The 21,493-nt window shown below is 52.7% G+C and overlaps 1 protein-coding gene across 3 annotated transcripts; it reads left to right on the top strand.

Annotated features, from left to right (window-relative positions):
* The first annotated feature begins 261 nt into the window (after positions 1-261).
* MAP1A (microtubule associated protein 1A) lies at positions 262-20,637 on the top strand. 3 transcript variants are annotated; one of them, XM_047861194.1, is made up of 7 exons: positions 262-761; positions 1,723-1,824; positions 9,632-9,714; positions 9,980-10,120; positions 10,355-18,518; positions 18,660-18,880; positions 19,076-20,637. In XM_047861194.1, the coding sequence occupies exons 1-7, from the start codon at positions 524-526 to the stop codon at positions 19,229-19,231; spliced, it is 9,105 nt and encodes a 3,034-aa protein (XP_047717150.1). In that variant the 5' UTR covers positions 262-523; the 3' UTR covers positions 19,232-20,637. The 3 variants fall into 3 exon arrangements, with proteins under 3 accessions (XP_047717150.1, XP_047717151.1, XP_047717152.1); XM_047861195.1 differs by lacking the exon at positions 1,723-1,824; XM_047861196.1 differs by lacking the exons at positions 262-761; positions 1,723-1,824 and adding an exon at positions 6,590-6,635.
* Positions 20,638-21,493: the final 856 nt, after the last annotated feature.

Raw genomic sequence — 21,493 nt, 5'->3', positions numbered from 1 at the left:
AAGAAAGAAGAGAAAGAAAAGAAAAGAAAAGAAAAGAAAAGAAAAGAAAAAAGAAAAAGGGGGAAAAAAACCACACCAGATAATGATAATACAGCGGCACAGATGGAGACAACGCTATAAACTGGGAGACAGGGAGGGACAATATGGCTCCCCTCAGTTTGGGCCAGGCTGCGGAATTGCCAGACAGTACTTATCCGGGAAACATCCTAACTAGAAGCTTCTTCCGGCGCCAAGGCAATCGACTCGCCCCTCCACCCGGTCCCTCAGAGCCCCACCCCTGCCCAAGTCGGAGTGGGCGCTCCCCGTGGAAAACGAGCGGGGGCTGACGCGGGCGGCCACCACCCCAAGACCAAGGGAGTCCGCAAGGCCGGAGCGTCGCTGCCCCAACCCTGCCCCTGCGGCGCCAGAGCTCCACCCCCTGACAGGCAGCAGCCAATGAACGGTTCTTGCCGCCGGCCTTTAAGAACGGCGCACACTCTGCCTGCAGCGGACGCTGCCGGCCTAGCACTCCAAAGGAGTTTCCATGGAGACCGAGGCTGGGCCCGGGCGGCCTAGCGGCGTTGCCATGGAGACAAGTCCCGGGCTGGGGCTCCGAAGCCCCGGCGCTCCGCTAGCTCAGAACCCCGCGGAGCCGCTGTGCGAGGCCGGAGCCGCAGTGGCGGCAGCACGCTGGGACCTGCGGAAACACTCTTTGCTCATCGTGATCGGCGATATTGGTACAGAGAGTCAGCTGAGGGCCGTGCGGGCCCACCTTGAACAAGGTGAGCCGCTGTCCTGGCTGTGCTCGGGGCATCCTCCATCCCGTGCTTTTCCGCCATCTGTGTGTACGTCTGCATTCTCCATCCCTAGGTTGCACTTCCTGAGATCTGCCCTCCCTTGTTAATCTGAATCATCAGTGCATGTCACCTGCATCTTCCATGTCGTGCATAGCCTCTCTAGCTACTAACATCTCTCTTTCCCCATCCCTCCCGTACACCCCAAGGCGTTCCGCAATCTCCCTGAGGCAGGGGAGCTCTATACAGTCCCTGGGGCCACTCTGGTCACACCCCTCCCACCCGCAGTGTCTCGGGTCGGATGTCTTGAAAGTCCTTACCATCCCCTGGAGAGTCCATGTTCCTACCTTAGTTTCTTCTTTAGGTCCCTGAACAGGAACAGTGTGCTTTCTGAACGTCCCAGACAAATCTCAAATCTCTCAGTGCCAGCGGTAAACCTGAGAGAGTGACCTTCGTGGCCACTATCTCCTCAGCCCTCACCTCCCTCTCCAGTTGCCTGCCTGTGGCGCAGTGCTGCGGAGCCACCTGCGGGTGGAAGCAAGCCGCGGAGGGGTGGAGGCAAAGAGGGGGCATAGAAGGAGAGACTAGAATACTATTTAGCTGTAAAGACCAAGAAGGCAGCCCCCAGTATCTGGGAACTGGCCCTTGAGTGTCACTTCTATCACAATTGGGCAATTCTGCAAGAAAATTACTACATACAAACTCATTAATGACCAAGTTTAGCCTAACCTCTGCCCTTCTTTCTCTGGCTCAGGCAAAGCTCAAGAAAGACACAGGATGGGAAATAGACATAGGCACTAGCCACCTTTCTTAAAGACGTCACTGAGGCTGATCATGGCAATCCTTATCCTCTCCCTGTCCTCATGAGCTTGGAAGTATTCCCCTAAGTCCATCCCCATTGACCTTATCTAGAGCCCTCTCTTTTTTTTTCTCTCTCTCTCTCTCACAGGGATTCTCTCCTGGAACATTGACTTATCATCCTTTGACTTGAACCAACAATTGAGACTCTTCATTACCCGGCACCTAGCTCACTTCTCCTCCGAGGTCAAAGGTTAGGACTAGTGTCATTTGTCTCAAGTTCTTGGGGTGAGGGCTGGTTACAGAATGTTAGAGGTCCAGTCTCCCTGGCAGAGCTGGCTTTGTGGGAGGTTTGGGTCAGGCAGAAGGGAGGGACTACTGAGGGGAAAGTTGGAAAGCTAGGAGGCTATCCTCCGCATACCCAGGACTCTTTGCATACACATGATATGATGGTGGAGGGAGCCTGGAGAACAGAATTTCTACCTGACAAGAGGGTGGTTTATGGACAGCTGTTGACATGCACTAAGGGAATGAGGTACTTCTCTTGAGTGATTAATCATCTCCCATGCAAAAATCCACTCTTTTTTGTGTGTGTGTTCCTCTTTCTGTATATCCTAGCCTCCTTGCTTCCCTTTATAGAGACCTGTGAGTGCCCCAGTTACCTTCCCGGATCTTTGCTTAGCACCTTTCCCTCAGTCTACACAGCCCCACCCTCCAGGTTTCAGGATTCCTTGTTCCTCCTTTGGGTCATCCAACAGCTCTTGAGAACAGAGCAGAATCCTGGTCCTAAAAGCTGATGAGCACCATGAAATCCAGGGTTGAAGCAGGGTCTCCTGGATTGCCGCTACAAGAGATAGTCACACTCTGAGGTTTGGCTCCGAAATCCAAGTCCACAGGATTCAATTTCCCATTCTGCTGAGTGGGAGAAATGAGTTAGGAATTTGAGAAAATATTTCAGGCAATGTCATTCCATGGCAGTATCTGTGGGGAGACTGCAGAAAGGCCTATATCCCACTCTAAAAGTGTTGGGCATCTGGTCATGCTATCGGTAAATGCTGACACACCAATCCATGTGCCAGTGCCTTTATGGAAAATAAAATCCATCCAACTCAACAGTCACTGCCACCAAATGACTGAATTCTTATCTTATACAGATAAGTCTCAATTATCCAGTGTAGTGGGTAATCACCAACCCTTCTCTTCCTATTCCTCCTGCTAACTGCCACATTTTTAGTCATTTCCCTGATCACTGACTCTTCTAGAGACGTTCCTAGAGAGAGGAGATGAGAGGGTTAATATGACTGATGTTCCATTATCTTAGGAATATGTGCAGCATTTTTAAAAATGTGAAGCTGGCATCTCTTTGATGTGACTGGCTTCCTGTGAAGCTAGCCACTCACTGTTTTGAGACTGCCTTCTGTTTAGAATTATTCATGTCATGGCTTCCTCCATTAGCATTGATGATTGAAAATCGACAGTTTTGCCATTTATTACTCCTACCATCTCTGGTGCAAGCTGGATAAGGGGATGACAGTGGATAAAATTAATGACTGAATTGAAGTTTGGTGGGTATGTGCTGATGTTAACAATTCACACTGAATTCTCTAATTTTGTCCTTTGGGCCACAGAAACTTAAGAGTAGGCCGCGTTCTGGAATGGTGTAAGAATGAAGAAAACTTAAAGCAAAATGCTTAGCCATTCTTCAGATTAACATTCAGGGATGCTTGGAAAGATGCTTACAGATAGATGCATAGTTATGCTCAGGCATTTCTCAGAAATAACCACTAATATATAAACACCTACTTGATCTTTATAATCAGTTTCGCCATGGCGTCCTTCAGGGGCCTAGGACCATACTCCTAAGATCAGGGCTCACTTTAGTCTACTGGATTTTTTTTTTTTTTTTAAGGTTTGGACATTTTCATGGTGGCCTATGTCCCTGGAGAACAGTGGAGAATTTCCTGGAAAAACCCACATGGCTCAAGACAGCCACAGCCCCACCCCTGCTGGCTCTTCTTTCAGCTGTCCCCACAAACAACAGTCAGCCCAAAGCAGCTGCAGACACTGCCCCGCCCTTCAGCCTCCCATTTGCCAAGTAGCAAAGGGAACCAGGCTGCGGTGATGGGTTCAAGGGGATATGGTATGGCTTAATCCTTTCTGCCCAATCCACAGGCTAGGCAACCATCCCTCTCACCTCTCCTCGACCCTGGGACAAAAGGCTGAGAAAAGGGACAAATACGTATCCTACAGTGTCAGGGCAAGTGCAATCATTCCTATCCACTCTCCAGTCTTCACTCAAACACAGAAAAGCAAGGACCCACTGATGGAGTGTCAGTGGCCCAGCTCCTTCTAGTGGTCAAATCTGGTAAAGCTTTCCAAGGTGAATTTTGAGCCAGGTAGTCTCCAGTGGTGACTTGGAGCCTAACTTTCTAATCCTGCAGAAAATCTGGAGCTTCCAAGCATTATGAAACAGACCCAGAAACTATTAGGACAGTGGAAAACTGAGTTTAAACAACACTCTGATACTTTTATTATTGAGCACCTATAGGAAAGGGAGAGACTTTCCTAATTTATAATTGATGATTGATATTCTAAGACTCTAAGAAACATACACTGAAGGATCAATTTGTAGGCCTTCTGTGTGAGTCTCCACTAACATTAATGTGCTCTAAAAGTGGTATTTCTGTTCCTTCTGCAAACATGAAAGCCGTTGTGAATTAATACAGTAGTTCATTGGCCCCTACAACTTGGGGTTCTGCCTTGCTGTCTGAACCGGGAAAGCAGCGAACATGAAAGTACTTAACTTCCTACAGGCACCTCCAGCTTTGGGTTTACCTGGGAGCTAGGGGGTACTCTAGAGTTGGTCTGGTCTGAGATTCTGGTTTTAATCTCAATTTGATTCTGATCATAAGTCTACAAAAAGGAGACAAAATTCCAGTGGCATTTGTGCGCTGCAGGGTTAGGATTCTAGGAATGAAGCGCTTTTTCATCTTTTATGCCATTCATTCCTCACTGCATTATTAGATGATGGTATTAATACTATACTCATTTTATAGTTCAGGAAGCAAGCTTTCAGAGAGGTTAAGTGGCTTGTTTAATGGCATGACCGATAAATTGGTAGAGTCAGGTCTCAAATCCAGGACTTCTAGTCGCGTTTTATGTGTGAGCTCAGGCCTCTCTTTGGCATCTCACCATTTCATTGCAGCAGAGCCTAGGAACACAGCAGGTGGAGGGGCAGTTGTGGTGGGTGGCTGTTCAGAGGGTGAGGGTTGAAGGAAAACTCCAGTGTGAGTTGGAACAATGCCCAGGGTGTGGCCCTTAGGGGTAGCAGCTGAGAATAAGGGGGCTCTGCATTGGCTGGGAAATGTTATTTTGTCTCTAGCCAAATGTCTACTCAAGTTTCCCTCTTAGCACACTTCAGAGAGCCCTAGAAAGCAGATAGGAGATAGAAGATTTGAAGTGGGAAGAAATACAAAATATGAAGTTGCCGAAGGGAAGTGTTTTCCTTTTGTGATGCTCAGAACTCAGCCTGGTTTGTGTTGTGTATCTCTGCAGATGGCCTCCTCAATCCAAATGGGGCTGTTGCCATGTTGCTGCTTTGCATCTCCGGATCTGAGCAAAGATTCCTCCTCCTCTGTTCCTCCCTGCCCCCCCTCCAGTCCTGGTGACTCAGCTCCTCCTCTCCTCTGGCTACAGTTAAGGGGGGGAGGGGGGATGCTGAGAGCAGAGACTATTTTGGCTTCTCTGACCTTCAAAAGCAGTTTTTGGCAGTCTGGGGCAGGGGTGGGGCTGGTGCTGGGGTTTGAGTGGGTGGATGTCAATGTGTGGAAGGCATTAGGAGTTGGCCAGAACTGGGGAGGGTTGATGGAAGAGAAGAGGGCAGGGAAGGACTCTATGGGAGCATGAGCATCACTGGGTTGGAACTGTATGCTAGAGTTCTCAAGATGGTCCCTTTGAGTCTTTTGAGTGCTGAAACAGAGGTAGAGACTAAGGGAAACAGCCAACAATGGAAGGATTAAGTTAGTGTAAGATAAGAGACATCAGAGAGAGAAATAGAAAAGTGCAGAGAAAAGGAGAGCACAGGGACCCAATACCCTACGAAGTCATAAGATTTTTTTTTTTGATCCAAAGAGTACTTTATGTTGCACTTAATAATTGGCCTATAGTTAAAAAAAAAAAAAATCTCACTTGGGCCTGGGGCCCTGGTGATCCTCCTTGGTCATTTTTAATTCTCTCACTGAAAAGCAGAAAGCGCCCAGCCTCTTCAGATCTAAAGACCCAAGAATTCCAAGTATCAGTGCTAGTGTGGTTACTGTGCTGTGTTGCATTGACACAGAACTACATGCAGCTTCCAGAGTCCCTGTGCCCCACTCAGAAGGGCTAGGGACCATGTGTCTACTCCAGAATTTCAACCTACACTGCAACCTAAAATGAGACTTCTACCCTCCCTGGTTCCTGCAGATGTGGCTCAAAAGCCCACAGTGCTCACCACCCCATCCCCAGCCTTCATCTCAAGCAGTCCCCTCACTTTTATTCCATTCTTTCAGGTCCCCAACCCCTTTGTCTCCTGCTCCTCCAGGGATTGAAGGTCATTCCCTGGGTCTCAGGGGAGAGGCGGCAGATGGTTCCTGAGGGAAGGGGGAGGGCCCAGGCAGCCCACACCTCCTGTATCCCTGCAGTGTGTCATAGCACAGGACTTTGGTCTTTTGGCTGATGCTAAAAGGGCATTTCTTGATGAAGCAGTGTTGAGGGGAGAAGGGCCTTATGGGCCGTTGTAGACCACCGTGGCTCTTTGACTTACTAGACAACTCCTCAGCAACACCCCCCCCGCCCCCCCCCCCCAGCCAAGCAGAAGCATCAGAGCACTGACACTGTGAAGGCAAATAAACAGTTAAGTCTCCAGTGCCTCGTCATGGACCAGCCCCTCTTCCCCGCCCAGGCGCCGCCCTCCCCATCAAGCCCCCCCCCCCCACTCCCACCCCAAGTGCGGCAGACTCTTCCCTGAAGCTGCCGGCTGAGGCCGGAGCTGCCGCCTCCATGAGGGGCTCCCGCCCACACCCCAGGGTAAGAACCAAACCAAAGGGCTTTGCATGGGGATAGGGGAATGCTGTGGTAGGGGTAGCGGGAAAGGAGTTGATACCTAATCTTGTGTGTTTGGAATTTGCCCAGCAGGGTGGGCAGACTGGGGGGACAGAGAGAAAAGATGAACATTACTGGCTGTGGGGTCAGCTTGGACCCAGGACCAGGCAGAGGCCAGTGGGGCCGGGACTGTGACAGTCCACCTCTCAGGCTGGGCTGGGTTGGGAGACATCAGCCTAGGGGCAGTAGCAGAGGGTGGTGTCTCTGGTTCTGCCTGGTAGCCCGGGGTGCTGGAGGACTTTGGGGGCTATGTCTTTGGGCAGAGGCAGAAGAATCTGAAGGAAAGGCGGATGTTATGGGAATGCGCCTAATGGGAGGGTCTCTGGTGTCAGCTGCTGGATTGCTCAGCTGCTCCAATGCTGGGGGTGAGCGGGATAGCGAGTTTTTGCCAAGTAAGGCAAGGTGGGGGACACTGTGGAAAAAAAGGGAAGAAAGGGTTACTAAGACGTGGCACGCGCCTCTTCATAGACCAACCTATTTGCAGCGGCACCCCCCACCCCCCATTCCCTGTAAACGGCTTGAGACTGGGACTCTAAGCCCCCCGCTTCTGGCTCCCTCTGGAGATTGAGAGGCCACTCGGGAGATTGAGAGCACTCCCTCCCCGGCAGCCAGCTGCCCCGCATTCCCAGTCCTGTCAAACCCACAGGTTCCAAGTCTCAACCCCACCCCCACCCCATCGCCGCTTCTCTTCCCAAGATGGGGGCTCTGGAACAGAGGCGCCAGTTTCTTCTCCCTCTCTTGTGTCCCCCCCTCCTCACCCCCCATGCAGAGGCAGCCAAGAAAATGACTTGTCATGCTGGGGTGGGGGGTGGGGGCGGAGCTGGAGCCTGAGCTCAGCGCGCACACTCACACACACTCACACACTGCGGCAAACTGCAGCTGCCCAAGCGGCCCCCCCTCCCCTTCTGCCTCACTGCGGAGACACCTGCCCTCCTGCCTGCTCAGCGTTGGCGGCCCAGGCCACCCCCACAGCATCACTGGCCAAGGGGAAGTGTCCCTGCCTCATATGAAAGAAAAAGGAAAAACAAGTCAATTCCTTTCAGTGGGATTGCTGGGGGAGCAGAAAAGAGAAATAGGGCTTTCTCCTAGGCCTCAAAAGGGTGCATGATATAGACCATGTAGTTGCCAGTCAGAACTGGAGAGCACATGGGTGAAGAACAAGGTCTTTCACCAAGACATTAACTGGAATCAGAGAAGTCTAGTAGTTATACACGAGGGACTGTGAGGAATGGTCAACTGGTGGAGGAAGAGTGGTAAATAGAAAACAAATCAGTCTGTACCACAGATTTCTTCTTTCAGACCATTCTAGCTCGAATGTGTGACCTTGTGTGTATATGTCGCGGGTAGGGTAGGATTTGCCCTTTTAAATCTGAACTACTTATGACTAGCCTAGGGCTAGCCTGGCCCTTCCCTGAACCTTGATACCCCTCATCTGCCCAAGAGCTGCCCCAGCCTGTCTCTAAGGTGGTTCTCATCCTCTGAACTGACCTCAAAGCTTCCCACAGTTCCCAAATTAATAGAAGAGAACCCTTGAACTCTTCTTGGGCTCCACCCACCCACTATGAGGTTTGTTCTTCGGACACATCTACAGTTCATTTCCCCTGCAGCTGCAAGTGCAGCCCTCTGCTGCCAGATTTGCCTGATCCTGGCACTTTGATTCTTCCTCTTAACAAAGGCCCTGGCCCCAGGCTCCTCATGCCTAAGCCCCAGAAAGAGGAAAGAGCTGGATCACAGAAGAGGGTCTAGGGGACAGATTATGAGCACTCCCACCAATATCTTTCAGACAGCTCACTCCCGGGCCATCTGTTCAACTCTCTTTCTGCAAGGTAACGCCGCTGTGTTGCAGCAGTTAGGAAGGGCAGGAGCAGGGGATGGCAGCATCCTCCATTATCTTGTAACCTGCCACTTTCTTTCTTTGCTGCATTGCTCAGTGTTTCATGTGAGTCTGCAAGAGGGAAGCAGACAGGGCATTTGAGGCTGTTTTATCTTTCTCCATGGCCTGGGGAACACTCTGAATCTCTCCTTCCTTATTTGTGTCTTGTTTGTGGACCCCTAACTCCCATCTCCATCGCAGAGGGCTCATAGGAGAGGGGCAAGGATGAGAGAAGAAACTGTTCACAAGGGATGGGTTGTGGGGCAGTGTACCAGGCCTCTCTTGTGCCTGGGAATATGGAGGTGAGGTGGGAGAGGGAGCTGTAACCTTTGGTGGTGGGAACAGCATGATTGTGTGCATGCTTGTGAGCTCAGGCTTGGCCTCTGAAGAACTAGAGAACAGAACAAGAAATTATACTCCTATTTCTGATCTTTGAATTGTAAAAACCCAAGGGTTCAGATAAATAGAAACAGTCTTTTGGAAAATGGGAATTCTGGCCTTGGATGGGGAATGGAAAGGAGGATGGGGAGTCTGTAGACACTGCAAAGTGCACATCTCCATGTTTCCAGGCACTCTACTGGCGTGAAAGCCCAGGGCAGAGGCAGGCTAGTGAGGAGAGAGCTGAGTAAGCATCACAACCCCAGGAGCCCTCCCTCCAGCTGAGCCCCCCATCCCCAGGCAGCACCAGGAGCTTAGTGCTCTAGAGGGACAAAAGCTTCTTGTCAATAGGGCAGCCTGAGGCAGGAGTTTCAAGCGGAGGGGGTGGGGGTACCAGACTGAGCAGGCAGAGGGTGTGGCAGATGAAGGGAGGAGAGAAGTCAGTGTGGGTGAAGGGAGGAGGAAACCCTGACAGGGAAGGGCTGGAGGAGCCAGTTCCTAGACCTTACTCAGCAGTATCCAAAGTGGCAGGATCTAAGGATTGCTAGCCTCCTTTCCCCTCAGCTCCATTTTCTGACTGTACATTCTTTTCTCTCCTTTCCCACACAATGCCTCTTCCCTTTTACTATACCCACTCTCTTCAATACAAAATCCTGCATCTCTCCCTCAGGCCAGAGGACCCTCTGCCACCAGAGTGAGATCCTTGAGACTGTCATCCTGGTAAACCCCAGTGCCGACAGCATCAGCTCTGAGGTAAGGCCAGGGCCTGTGCCTTGCCACAAGGGCTTGTTGGAAGTGCTGTAACCCACCCCTGCCAGTACTACTGCTGAAAGGCCAAGAATTCCCAGACTTGGCTTTGAACCATCTAGGCTGCTTTATGATCCCCAGCCTTACACTGGAGGTGTTGTGGGCCTACTAGTGGGGAGCATGTCTTTGCAGTACTAAGGGGAACCAGGAACATCCAGTGCCCTTCCCTGAGTTTCCCACATCCATGACCACTCTTGTCCTTCCATTATAGGTTCACCATCTCCTTAGCAGTCAATCAGCTCACAAACTACTGATCTTGAGTGGGCAAAGTTTAGAGCCCGGGGGAGACCTTATCCTACAGAGTGGCACCTATTCTTATCAGAACTTTGCCCAGGTCCTTCACAATCCAGAGGTAAGTGCCATGTCTGAGTCTGGGAGGAATGAAAACTGGGGTAGGACTGGGGCTGTGGGGAGGGATCCAAGGATGGGAAATCTCATGTTGCTTGAAGGTTGGGAACTCTGGCGGAAAAATAGGAGGTGATCACCTCGCAAAGAGGTGGAGACTAGCAGATTGAATCTGAGTTGGGTTAAGGCAACCCCAGCTGTTTACCTGACCTGATCAGCCTTTCATCTCCCATTCCTCTAGATTGCCCAATTGCTCAGCAATAGAGACCCTGGAATCCAGGCCTTCCTCACCGTTTCCTGCTTAGGGGAGGGAGACTGGAGCCACCTGGGACTATCCAGTTCCCAAGAGACCCTGCACCTCCGACTAAACCCTGAGCCCACACTGCCCACCATGGATGGTGTGGCTGAATTCTCCGAGTACGTCTCTGAGACTGTGGATGTGCCATCTCCCTTTGACCTGCTAGAGCCCCCCACCTCAGGGGGCTTCCTGAAACTCTCTAAGCCTTGCTGCTATATCTTCCCGGGTGGCCGTGGAGACTCTGCCCTCTTTGCCGTTAATGGTTTCAACATCTTGGTGGATGGTGGCTCTGATCGCAAGTCCTGCTTCTGGAAGCTGGTGCGGCACCTGGACCGCATTGACTCAGTGCTGCTCACACACATTGGGGCAGATAACCTGCCAGGCATCAATGGACTCCTGCAGCGCAAAGTGGCAGAACTGGAAGAGGAGCAGTCCCAGGGCTCCAGCAGCTACAGTGACTGGGTGAAGAACCTCATCTCCCCTGAGCTTGGAGTTGTCTTCTTCAATGTGCCTGATAAGCTGCGGCTGCCTGATGCCTCCCGGAAAGCCAAGCGCAGCATTGAGGAGGCCTGCCTCACTCTGCAACACCTAAACCGCCTGGGCATCCAGGCCGAACCTCTGTACCGTGTGGTCAGCAACACCATTGAGCCACTGACCCTCTTCCACAAGATGGGTGTAGGACGGCTGGACATGTATGTCCTCAACCCTGTCAAGGACAGCAAAGAGATGCAGTTCCTCATGCAAAAGTGGGCAGGCAATAGTAAAGCTAAGACAGGCATTGTGTTGGCTAATGGGAAGGAGGCTGAGATCTCAGTGCCCTACCTGACTTCTATCACGGCTCTGGTTGTCTGGCTACCAGCCAATCCCACTGAGAAGATTGTACGTGTGCTTTTTCCAGGGAACGCACCCCAGAACAAGATCCTGGAGGGCCTGGAAAAGCTTCGGCACCTGGACTTCCTGCGGTACCCTGTGGCTACACAGAAAGACTTGGCCTCTGGGGCTGTGCCTGCCAACCTCAAACCCAGCAAAATCAAACAGCGGGCTGACAGCAAGGAGAGCCTCAAGGCCACTGCCAAGACAGCTGTAAGCAAGCTGGCCAAACGGGAGGAGGTGGCTGAAGAGGGAGCCAAGGAGGCCCGCTCAGAACTAGCCAAGGAGTTAGCCAAGACAGAGAAAAAAGTAAAAGAGTCATCTGAGAAGCCCCCAGAGAAGCCTACCAAGCCTGAAAGGGTGAGGACAGAGTCAAGTGAGGCACTGAAGGCAGAGAAGCGAAAGCTGATAAAAGACAAGGTAGGGAAGAAGCACCTAAAAGAAAAGATCTCAAAGCTGGAAGAGAAAAAAGACAAAGAGAAAAAAGAGATCAAGAAGGAGAGGAAGGAGCTCAAGAAGGATGAAGGAAGGAAGGAGGAGAAGAAGGATGCCAAGAAAGAGGAGAAGAGGAAAGATACCAAACCTGAGGTCAAGAAAATTTCCAAGCCAGACCTGAAGCCCTTTACCCCTGAGGTACGTAAGACCCTCTACAAAGCCAAGGCCCCTAGCAGGGCCAAAGTGGACAAGAGTCGGGCTGCCCGTGGGGAGAAGGAGCTGTCCTCTGAGCCCCGGACACCCCCAGCCCAGAAGGGGGCTGTACCACCTCCAACAGTCAGTGGGCACAGGGAGCTGGCTCTATCTTCACCAGAGGATCTCACACAGGACTTTGAGGAGATGAAGCGTGAGGAGAGAGGGTTGCTGGCTGAACAAAGGGACCTAGGACTAGGAGAGAAACCACTCCCTCCAGACACTGCAGAGGAGGGACCCCCAAGCACAACCGGCCAGGAGATACCACCCTCTGTTCCACGGCTGGAACAAGAAGAGCCTATGATGAAGGAGAAAGAGATTGTCCCAGACATCCCTGAAGAACAAGGTAGCAAGGATAGAGGCCCAGACTCTGGGGCTGAAACAGAGGAAGAGAAAGATACCTGGGAGGAAAAGAAGCAGAAGGAAGCAGAGAGGCTCCCTGATAAAATAGAAGCCAGAGAGGAAAGTGAACCTGAGGTAAAGGAGGATGTGATAGAGAAGGCTGAGTTAGAAGAAATGGAGGAGGTGCACCCTTCAGATGAGGAGGAAGAGGAAGAGACAAAGGCTGAAGGTTTTTACCAAAAGCATATGCAGGAAGCCTTGAAGGCAACTCCAAGGATCAGGGAGGCCCTCGGGGGCCGGGAAGTAGGACTCCAGGGCAAAGCTCCTGAGAAGGAAACCTCATCATTCCTAAGCAGCCTGGCCACACCTGCAGGAGCCACTGAGCATGTCTCTTACATCCAGGATGAGACAATTCCTGGCTACTCAGAGACAGAGCAAACCATCTCAGATGAGGAGATTCATGATGAGCCGGAGGAACGTCCAGCTCCACCTAGATTTCCTACAAGTACCTATGACCTCCCTGAGCCTGAGGGTCCTGGCCCCTTTGAGGCTAGCCAGCCTACAGACAGTGTTGTTCCTGTCACCTCCAGCAAAGGCTATGGAGCAGCAGAGACTGAACTCACCTACCCCCCCAACATGGTGGCCGCCCCTCTGGCTGAAGAGGAACATGTGTCCTCGGCCACTTCAATCACTGAATGCGACAAGCTTTCTTCCTTTGCCACATCCGTGGCTGAGGACCAATCTGTGGCTTCACTCACAGCTCCCCAGACAGAAGAGACAGGCAAGAGCTCCCTGCTGCTCGACACAGTTACAAGCATCCCCTCATCCCGCACTGAAGCCACTCAGGGCTTGGACTATGTGCCATCAGCTGGTACCATCTCACCTACCTCTTCACTGGAAGAAGACAAGGGCTTCAAATCACCACCCTGTGAGGATTTCTCTGTGACTGGTGAGTCAGAGAAGAAAGGAGAGATTGTAGGGAGAGGCTTGCCTGGAGAGAGAGCCGTGGAAGAGGAAGAGGAGGAGACCACAAATGTAGAGATATCTGAGAAACTTCCCAGTCAGTTTGGAACCCCGGTGTTTGGTGTCCCTGGGCATACCCTACATCAAGGGGAACCAGTCCTTGGAGAAGTGGAGGAGCGCTGCCTTAGCCCAGATGACAGCACAGTGAAGATGGCCTCTCCTCCACCATCTGGCCCACCCAGTGCCACCCACACACCCTTTCATCAGTCCCCAGTGGAAGAAAAGTCTGAGCCCCAAGACTTTCAGGAAGCAGGCTCCTGGGGAGGAACTAGGAGTACACCAGGTATGGGCAAGGAAGATGCTGCAGAGGAGATAGTTAAGACAGGGCCTGAAGAGGTCACATTTGAGGAGGGAAAGGTGCCTCCTCCCAGGAGCCCCCATGCCCAGGAAGCACCTGTCAGCATCGTTGGAGAACATACAGGCTGCACTATCCAGCTGTTGCCAGAACAGGACAAAGCAATAGTCTTTGAGACTGTGGAGGCAGGAGAGCCCACAGGCCCAATTCTGGGAACAGAAGCTCTTTCCAGAGATTTGAGAACGTCACTCCAAGAATCTAGTGAAACTCAGAAAGATGGGGTGCTCCAGTTTCCTGACCAAAGCCTCTCCCCTGAAGATGCAGAGTCCGTATCTGTACTCAGTGTGGTCTCACCAGACACAGCCAACCAAGAAGCCATCCCCAGGTCTCCCTGTGGCCTGACAGAGCAGCACCTACACAAAGACCTTTGGCCAGAGGTATCTCCAGAAGACACCCAGTCACTTTCTCTCTCGGAAGAGAGTCCCAGCAAGGAGACCTCTCTGGATATCTCTTCTAAGCAGCTCTCTCCAGAAAGCCTTGGCACCCTCCAGTTTGGGGAACTAAGTCTTGGAAAGGAAGAAAAGGGGCCTCTGATACAGGCTGAGGACACCTCTCAGCACCTGGTACGTACATCTATTCCAGAACCCTGTGCAGCCACACTGTCACCTCCCACAGAAGGGACCACTGGTTACTCTGTACTGGCAGACATCACAGATAAGAGCCCTGATGGAAAGTTACCTACCAGCTCCTTCTCTCACTCTACATTGTTGGGAGATGAGAAGCACTCACCTGGTGTGATCACAAGCCCTGGTGAACACATTCTGACACCTGACAGCTCCCTCACCAAGAGTCCTGAGTCTTTGCCAAGCCCTGCCATGGAGAGCATTGCCATGGAGTGGGAAGGTAAAGTTCCAGAGTTGAAAGACAGAACCCCAGAGCAGAGGGACAAGGGACCTGAACCAAAAGATGAAGTCTTACAGCAGGACAAAATTCTGGAGCAGAAGGATGACATTGTAGAGCAAAAGGATACAGCCATTGGCCAGAAAGATAAGGCTCTGGAAGAGAAGACTAAGGCTGTAGAGCAGCAGGATAAAGCTTTAGAACAAAAAGGCAGAGACTTAGAACAAAGGGACATAGCCCTGGAACAAAGGGACAAGGCCCTGGAATCAAAAGACAAAGACTTAGAACAAAAAGACAAGGTTCTGGAACAGGAGGACAAGATCCCAGAAGAAAAAGGTGAAACCTTAGAACAAAAAGTCAGAGACGCTGAGCATAAAGACAGGACTCCAGAGGACAAGGTCCCTGAACTGAAGGGCAAGGCCTTAGGACAGACAGACGAAGTCCCTGAGCAGGAGGACAAGGCCCATGGACAGAAGGATAAAGCCTTAGAACAAAAAGACATAGACTCAGAACAAAAAGGCAAGGCCCAAGAACGGAAGGAGGAGGCCTTGGAAAAGAAGGATGAGGCCTTAGAACAAAAATACTGGGCCTTAGGACAGAAGGATGAAGCCCTGGAACAAAACAATAAGGCCACTGAACAGAAAGATAAGGCTCTGGAAGAGAAGGACAAAACTCAGGAGCAGGAGAGCCCAGTGCAGGAGGATAAAACCATGAAACCAAAGGAGAAGATCCTAGAGGAAAAATCTCCAGAAAAAGTTAAGGCTGTGCAACAGGAAGAAGAAGCTCTGCCGGAGAAGACCAAAGTTCTGGGGCTGGAAGAGAGCCCAGTGCATGAGGACAAGGCCCCGGATCAGGGAGAGAAGTACTGGAAGGAGCAGGATGTGGTACAGGAGTGGCAAGAAACATCTCCATCCAGAGATGAGCCAGTTGGAGAACAGAAAGAGCCTGCCCGGACATGGGAGGACACATCTCCTGAGCAGGAGGACAGGTACTGGAGGGGCAGAGAGGATGTGGCCCTGGAACAGGACACATACTGGAGGGAGCTGAGCTGTGAGCGTAAGGTCTGGTTCCCTCATGAGCTGGATGGCCAGGGGGCCCGGCCACGGTACACAGAAGAGCGGGAGAGCACTTTCCTTGATGAGGGGCCAGATGATGAACAAGAAGTGCCCCCACTGGAGCACACGCCTCAGAGCCCCTGGGCCTCAGACTTCAAGGGTTTTCAGGAGCCCTCACCACAGAAGGGACTGGAGGTGGAGCGCTGGCTTGCTGAGTCACCAGTTGGGCTGCCTCCAGAGGAAGAAGACAAGCTGACCCGTTCCCCTTTTGAAATCATCTCTCCTCCAGCCTCCCCACCTGAGGTGGTTGGACAGAGGGTTCCTCCAGCTCCTGGACAAGAAAGCCCTATCCCAGAGCCTGAGCCCATGCTACCCATGAGGAACGAACCCACCACCCCCTCATGGCTGGCTGACATCCCACCATGGGTGCCCAAGGACAGACCCCTGCCCCCTGCACCCCTCTCCCCAGCTCCAGCTCCCCCCACGCCTGCCCCAGAACCACACACTCCTGCACCCTTCTCCTGGGGCACCACTGAGTATGACAGTGTGGTGGCTGCAGCACAGGAGGCAGCAGCTGAGTTGGAAGGTGGGCCATACTCTCCCTTGGGGAAGGACTATCGCAAGGCTGAAGGGGAGACAGAAGAAGAAGGTGGGGCTGGGGCTCCTGGCAGCAGCCCTCAAAGCTCAAAGGTTCCAGAGGCCAGTGAAAGCCATCCCACCAAGGAGCCCGAACAGATAGAACCTGAGCAGAGAGAGCCCACACCCTATCCTGATGAGAGAAGTTTCCAGTACGCAGACATCTATGAGCAGATGATGCTTACTGGGCTTGGCCCTGCATGCCCCACTAGAGAGCCTCCGCTTGGGGCAGCTGGGGACTGGCCCCCACGCATCTCAGCCAAGGAGGAGGCTGCTGGCCGAAACCCATCTGCAGAGAAGGAGCTTTCATCTCCTGTCTCACCCAAGAGCCTCCAATCTGACACTCCAACCTTTAGCTATGCAGCCCTGGCGGGACCCACTTTACCCCCTAGGCAAGAGCCTGAGCCGGGTCCGAGTATGGAGCCCAGCCTCACGCCACCTGCAGTGCCCCCCCGTGTTCCTATCCCCCTGAGCAAAGGCCCAAGCCCCTCTCTTAATGGTAATATCCTGAGCTGTAGCCCAGATAGGAGAACCCCATCACCCAAGGAATCAGGCCAGGGTCACTGGGATGACAGCACTAGTGACTCAGAGCTGGAGAAGGGAGCACGGGAACAGCCAGAGAAAGAGGCCGAGTCCCCGAGTCCCCCTCACCCCATCCCTGCAGGGCCCCCTACATTGTGGCCTGAAAGTGAGGCACATACCAGCCCTCCCTCGGACTCACACCTGGGCCCTGCCCGACCCAGCCTGGACTTCCCTGCTTCAGCCTTTGGCTTCTCCTCATTGCAGCCAGCTCCCCCACAGCTGCCCTCTCCTGCTGAACCCCGCTCAGCACCCTGTGGCTCCCTTGCCTTCTCTGGGGACCGAGCTCTGGCTCTGGCTCCGGGTCCCCCCACTAGAGCCCGGCATGATGAGTACCTCGAAGTGACCAAGGCCCCCAGCCTGGACTCCTCACTGCCCCAGCTCCCATCACCCAGCTCTCCTGGGGCTCCTCTCCTCTCCAGTCTGCCAAGACCTGCTTCACCAGCCCTGTCTGAAGGCTCCTCCTCTGAGGCCACCACACCTGTGATTTCAAGTGTGGCTGAGCGCTTTCCTCCTGGCCTGGAGGCTGCAGAACGGGGGTCTGGAGAGCTGGTCTCAGGAATGGAACCAGCTGCCCAAAGTCTCTGGGACCTCACTCCTCTGAGCCCAGCACCCCCAGCTTCACTGGACTTGGTCCCAGCTCCAGCTCCAAGCTTACCTGGAGACATGGATGACAGCACTCTGCCCTGCCGCCTGGAATGCACAGGAGCTGCCACCAAGAAGCCAAGCCCATTCCAGAGTCCCTCTGGGGATTGTGCCACCAATGGCCCAACTGAAACCAGCCCCAACCCCCCAGGCCCTGCCCTGGCCAAGGCTGAGAAAGAAGCAGCTGAGACTTGCCCTGCCTGGGAACGTGGGGCCTGGCCTGAGGGGGCCGAGAGGAGTTCCCGACCTGACACACTTCTTTCCCCTGAGCAGCCACTGTGCCCTGGAGGGGCTTCTGGAGGCCAACCCAGAAGTGTCTCCCCTGAGGTTGAGGCTGGGCCCCAGGGATGTGCTGCTGAGCTCCGGCCGCACCGAGGGGAACTCTCCCCATCTTTTCTGAACCCACCTCTGCCCCAATCCACAGATGAAGGTGACCTCTCAACTGAAGATGCTCGGCTAGTAGGGAGGGGAGGGCGGCGCCGGGCAGGGGGCCCAGGGGCCACAGGGGGCCCGTGCCCTGTGGCTGATGAGACACCCCCAACATCAGCCAGTGACTCAGGCTCCTCACAATCAGATTCTGATGTCCCACCAGAAACTGAGGAGTGTCCATCCATCACAGCTGAGGCAGCTCTTGACTCAGATGAAGATGGGGACTTCCTGCCTGTGGACAAAGCTGGAGGGGTCAGTGGGACTCACCATCCCAGGCCTGGCCATGACCCACCCCCTATCCCTCAGCCAGACCCCCGCCCATCCCCTCCTCGCCCTGATGTGTGCATGGCTGACCCTGAGGGGCTCAGCTCAGAATCTGGAAGGGTAGAAAAACTACGTGAGAAGGAGAAAGCACAGGGGAGAGTAGGGCGCAGGGCCCCAGGCAGGGGCAAGCCAGCATCTCCTGCCCGGCGTCTGGATCTTCGGGGAAAACGCTCACCCACCCCTGGTAAAGGGCCTGCAGATCGAGCATCCCGGGTCCCACCCCGACCACGCAGCACTCCAAGCCAAGTCACCCCAGCAGAGGAAAAGGATGGACACAGCCCCATGTCCAAAGGCCTAGTCAATGGACTCAAGGCAGGATCATGTAAGTATAACATGAAAAGTTAGAGATTGTGGGTTGGGGTTGGGTGTGGATGGTCAAAGACTCCAGGAGTAGGAGAAACTGTGGAAGATTGCTAAAAGTGTCTACTTTACCTCTCCAATGAGTCCTGGCTTGTCTCTACAGCGGCCTTGGGTTCCAAGGGCAGCTCTGGCTCCCCTGTATACGTGGATCTCGCCTATATCCCGAATCATTGCAGTGGCAAGACTGCTGACCTTGACTTCTTCCGTCGAGTGCGTGCATCCTACTATGTGGTCAGTGGGAATGACCCTGTCAATGGCGAGCCGAGCCGGGCTGTGCTGGATGCCCTGCTGGAGGGCAAGGCCCAATGGGGGGAGAATCTTCAGGTGAGTGGCAAGGGATGCCAAGGAGGAGGTCTGGTCAAAGCTTACTCAGTGGAACACAGTCTGTATTCATAAAAGTACTGAACCCTTTCTATGGGCAGTGGGACTACTTCCTAGACCATCAGGTGTGATGCCCCATCCCCCTCACTTACCTTCCCTTCATAATGTCACATCAGGCATGTCTTGTCTCCCTCCTAGGTGACTCTAATCCCTACCCATGACACGGAGGTGACTCGTGAATGGTACCAGCAGACTCATGAGCAGCAGCAACAACTGAATGTTCTGGTCCTGGCTAGCAGCAGCACCGTGGTCATGCAAGATGAGTCCTTTCCAGCCTGCAAGATTGAGTTCTGAAAGAACCACACTCCTTTCCCCAGGAATCTGCTTCCCCAGCTCCCTTAGAGAATGGCTATTGCTGAGTCCGTTGGGGTTGAGGGACACGGGAGCTGGGGTGGGGGAGACGGGGCGAGATGTCTTGTTGTGGGAATTTGGGCTGGGCTAAATGGGAGAGGTTGTCCCTCCCCCTCATCCATACCCAACGGGATTTTCAAAACCAAAGGCAACAGGGATTGGATAGAGGGAGGGCACGAAATTAGGATGGGAGGTCATCTGATGCCTAAGAACTCTGGAGTGACACCCTCTCCTAACACTACCAAATGTTCGTATTGGGTGGGAAGGAAGGATGGGTCTCAGCAACCTCCTCCCTCATGGAGGGAGATCATATATCCCCAAGCCCAGGGACCTCTTTATCTCTATTTAGCAACCCAAGGAAGAATTTCCAGTAATAATTTATGTGACCTGGGGCAGGATTCTGTCAGTAAGGTACCCAGAGCTGCGCCCCTTCCTCCATCTCCCATTCCCTTACCCACCGGGGTCTGGGTTCCAGCAGGGGTCTAGGGGTAAACCACTGCTATACTGTCCCACTGCCCCCCACCATATCTGAATGTCTCAATACAAAACTTGAAGCTCTTTTGACCAACAGACTGGTGAGAGAAGAAAGTTGCTTATCCTCCCAGCCCCTGCTTCATACCATTCACATCCCAGAGCTGTGCCCAGACCAGGCCTATTGGGCAGCACAAGAGGGGCAAGGAGAGCCCAGCCCCAATCCCAGAATTCTTCCAAGCTCCCTGACCTTTTGACGTTTTCACCTACCCGTTCCAATTATCCTCATCCCTTTTCATCCCCTGCTTGGCTTCTCTGCATGTGGTCATCTGCTGTGGCCTGGTGTGTAATGGGTTAAAAATAAGCCACTGCCTGACATCCCAACATTTGACACCCCAGCAATGTGTGACTCCCCCCAACATTCCACTATGCCATCCTGCAGCTGAAATGGGAACACTGGCTGCCTTTCCAGCCCTAAACTCTTGGACAGAGGATCTGGGAGGTAGAGGCTATGCCAGAGAACTTGGGGAAAATGAGAGGAAGGGAAGAGGGAGACAAAGCTGAGCTAAAGCTGAACTCCTACTGAGTAAGATGAAAACAGGCTGAAGAAACCACCCCAGGAGAGGACCTCTCCCCAAGCAAGCCAATGAGCAGCCCTGCCAGACTATCGCCGGACTGAGAAATCCAGACACTCGTCAGGGCTCGGCTTCTCTGCCAAATGACTGTGTGGAAAATAATATGAGCCGGCCTGTGTTCTTCCTAGCTCCCACCCTCCCTTTGCTGCTGTGCTCTGCTCCTCCCCACACTTCCCTGCTATAGTTCCCAGCTGCTGTAATGGAGCCGCCTCCAACTCTAACAATAAAATCAAGTTCATTACAGATGCTGTCGTGAGGCTTAGGCTTTTTCTGACTCTACACATTGCTTAGTTGCTGGACCTTGGCTTCTACCTCTCTGCTTCTCCTGGCACTGTCGTTGATTTTGATGTCTTTGATAACTGGAAGCAGCTCCAGGACCCAGGGAAGCCAGAGAACATCGGGTAGACAAAGGTAGAAAAGATATGGGGAGCCAGCATAATTTCTGAAAATGAGAATGCCAGAGTATGAGGAATAGAGGCCTAGGGTGGGGAGATACATTTGGTTTGGGGGAGGGAAGAGAGGGGCAGGGTGTCTGGGAAGGGGATCTGCATACTCTTGACTTGGGGTCAAGAGCTGAGGACTGAATAGCATCAGATACCCTGGATAAGGGAACACCAAAGAGTCAAAGAGTTGAGAAGCCCTAAGAGATCCAGAGCCTATTGAGGTTGTCATGAGCACTCACCTGTGCATTTAGAATTTCCATGAAGTTAATGCTGGATTTTTCCCTTGCAGTGAAACCCTTTATAGTCGTAGGTATGTCAGGAGAGGCCAGGTTGTTAATGTACATATATGGGGAAGGGGATATTCCAGCCCTCCCAGTGTGCTGGGCTTTCTCAGTGTAAATGTCAAGGAGGTAAAGAAAGACCATAACCCCTTTATATCAACTCCTCCTTGACACTCACCCCAAATCATCAGAGTGGAAAATTAAGAGGGTGAATCTAAAGATCTGGTGAGAAGGCAAGTACCCACTGCTGCTTCACAGAAATAGAAACTGTGTCCCCGACAACACTACTCATTTAAGACATTTTAGGATGGTGGGCTGACTGCCATAGGGCCCTCCTGGGATGCCTGATCTCTTTTAATGTTTTAAAATGTTTAT

Source organism: Prionailurus viverrinus, chromosome B3 (assembly GCF_022837055.1).
Source record: "Prionailurus viverrinus isolate Anna chromosome B3, UM_Priviv_1.0, whole genome shotgun sequence".
NCBI lineage: Eukaryota > Metazoa > Chordata > Mammalia > Carnivora > Felidae > Prionailurus > Prionailurus viverrinus.
This window is presented reverse-complemented; position numbering and strand designations above follow the sequence as displayed.

Excerpts from the sequence above, each read along its gene's own strand:
- MAP1A (XM_047861194.1), top strand. The coding sequence starts at position 524 with ATGGAGACCGAGGCTGGGCCCGGGCGGCCTAGCGGCGTTGCCATGGAG. Across the intron at positions 762-1,722 it reads GCGGGCCCACCTTGAACAAG|GGATTCTCTCCTGGAACATT; the intron begins GTGAGCCGCTGT and ends TCTCTCTCACAG. Across the intron at positions 10,121-10,354 it reads AGGTCCTTCACAATCCAGAG|ATTGCCCAATTGCTCAGCAA; the intron begins GTAAGTGCCATG and ends CCATTCCTCTAG.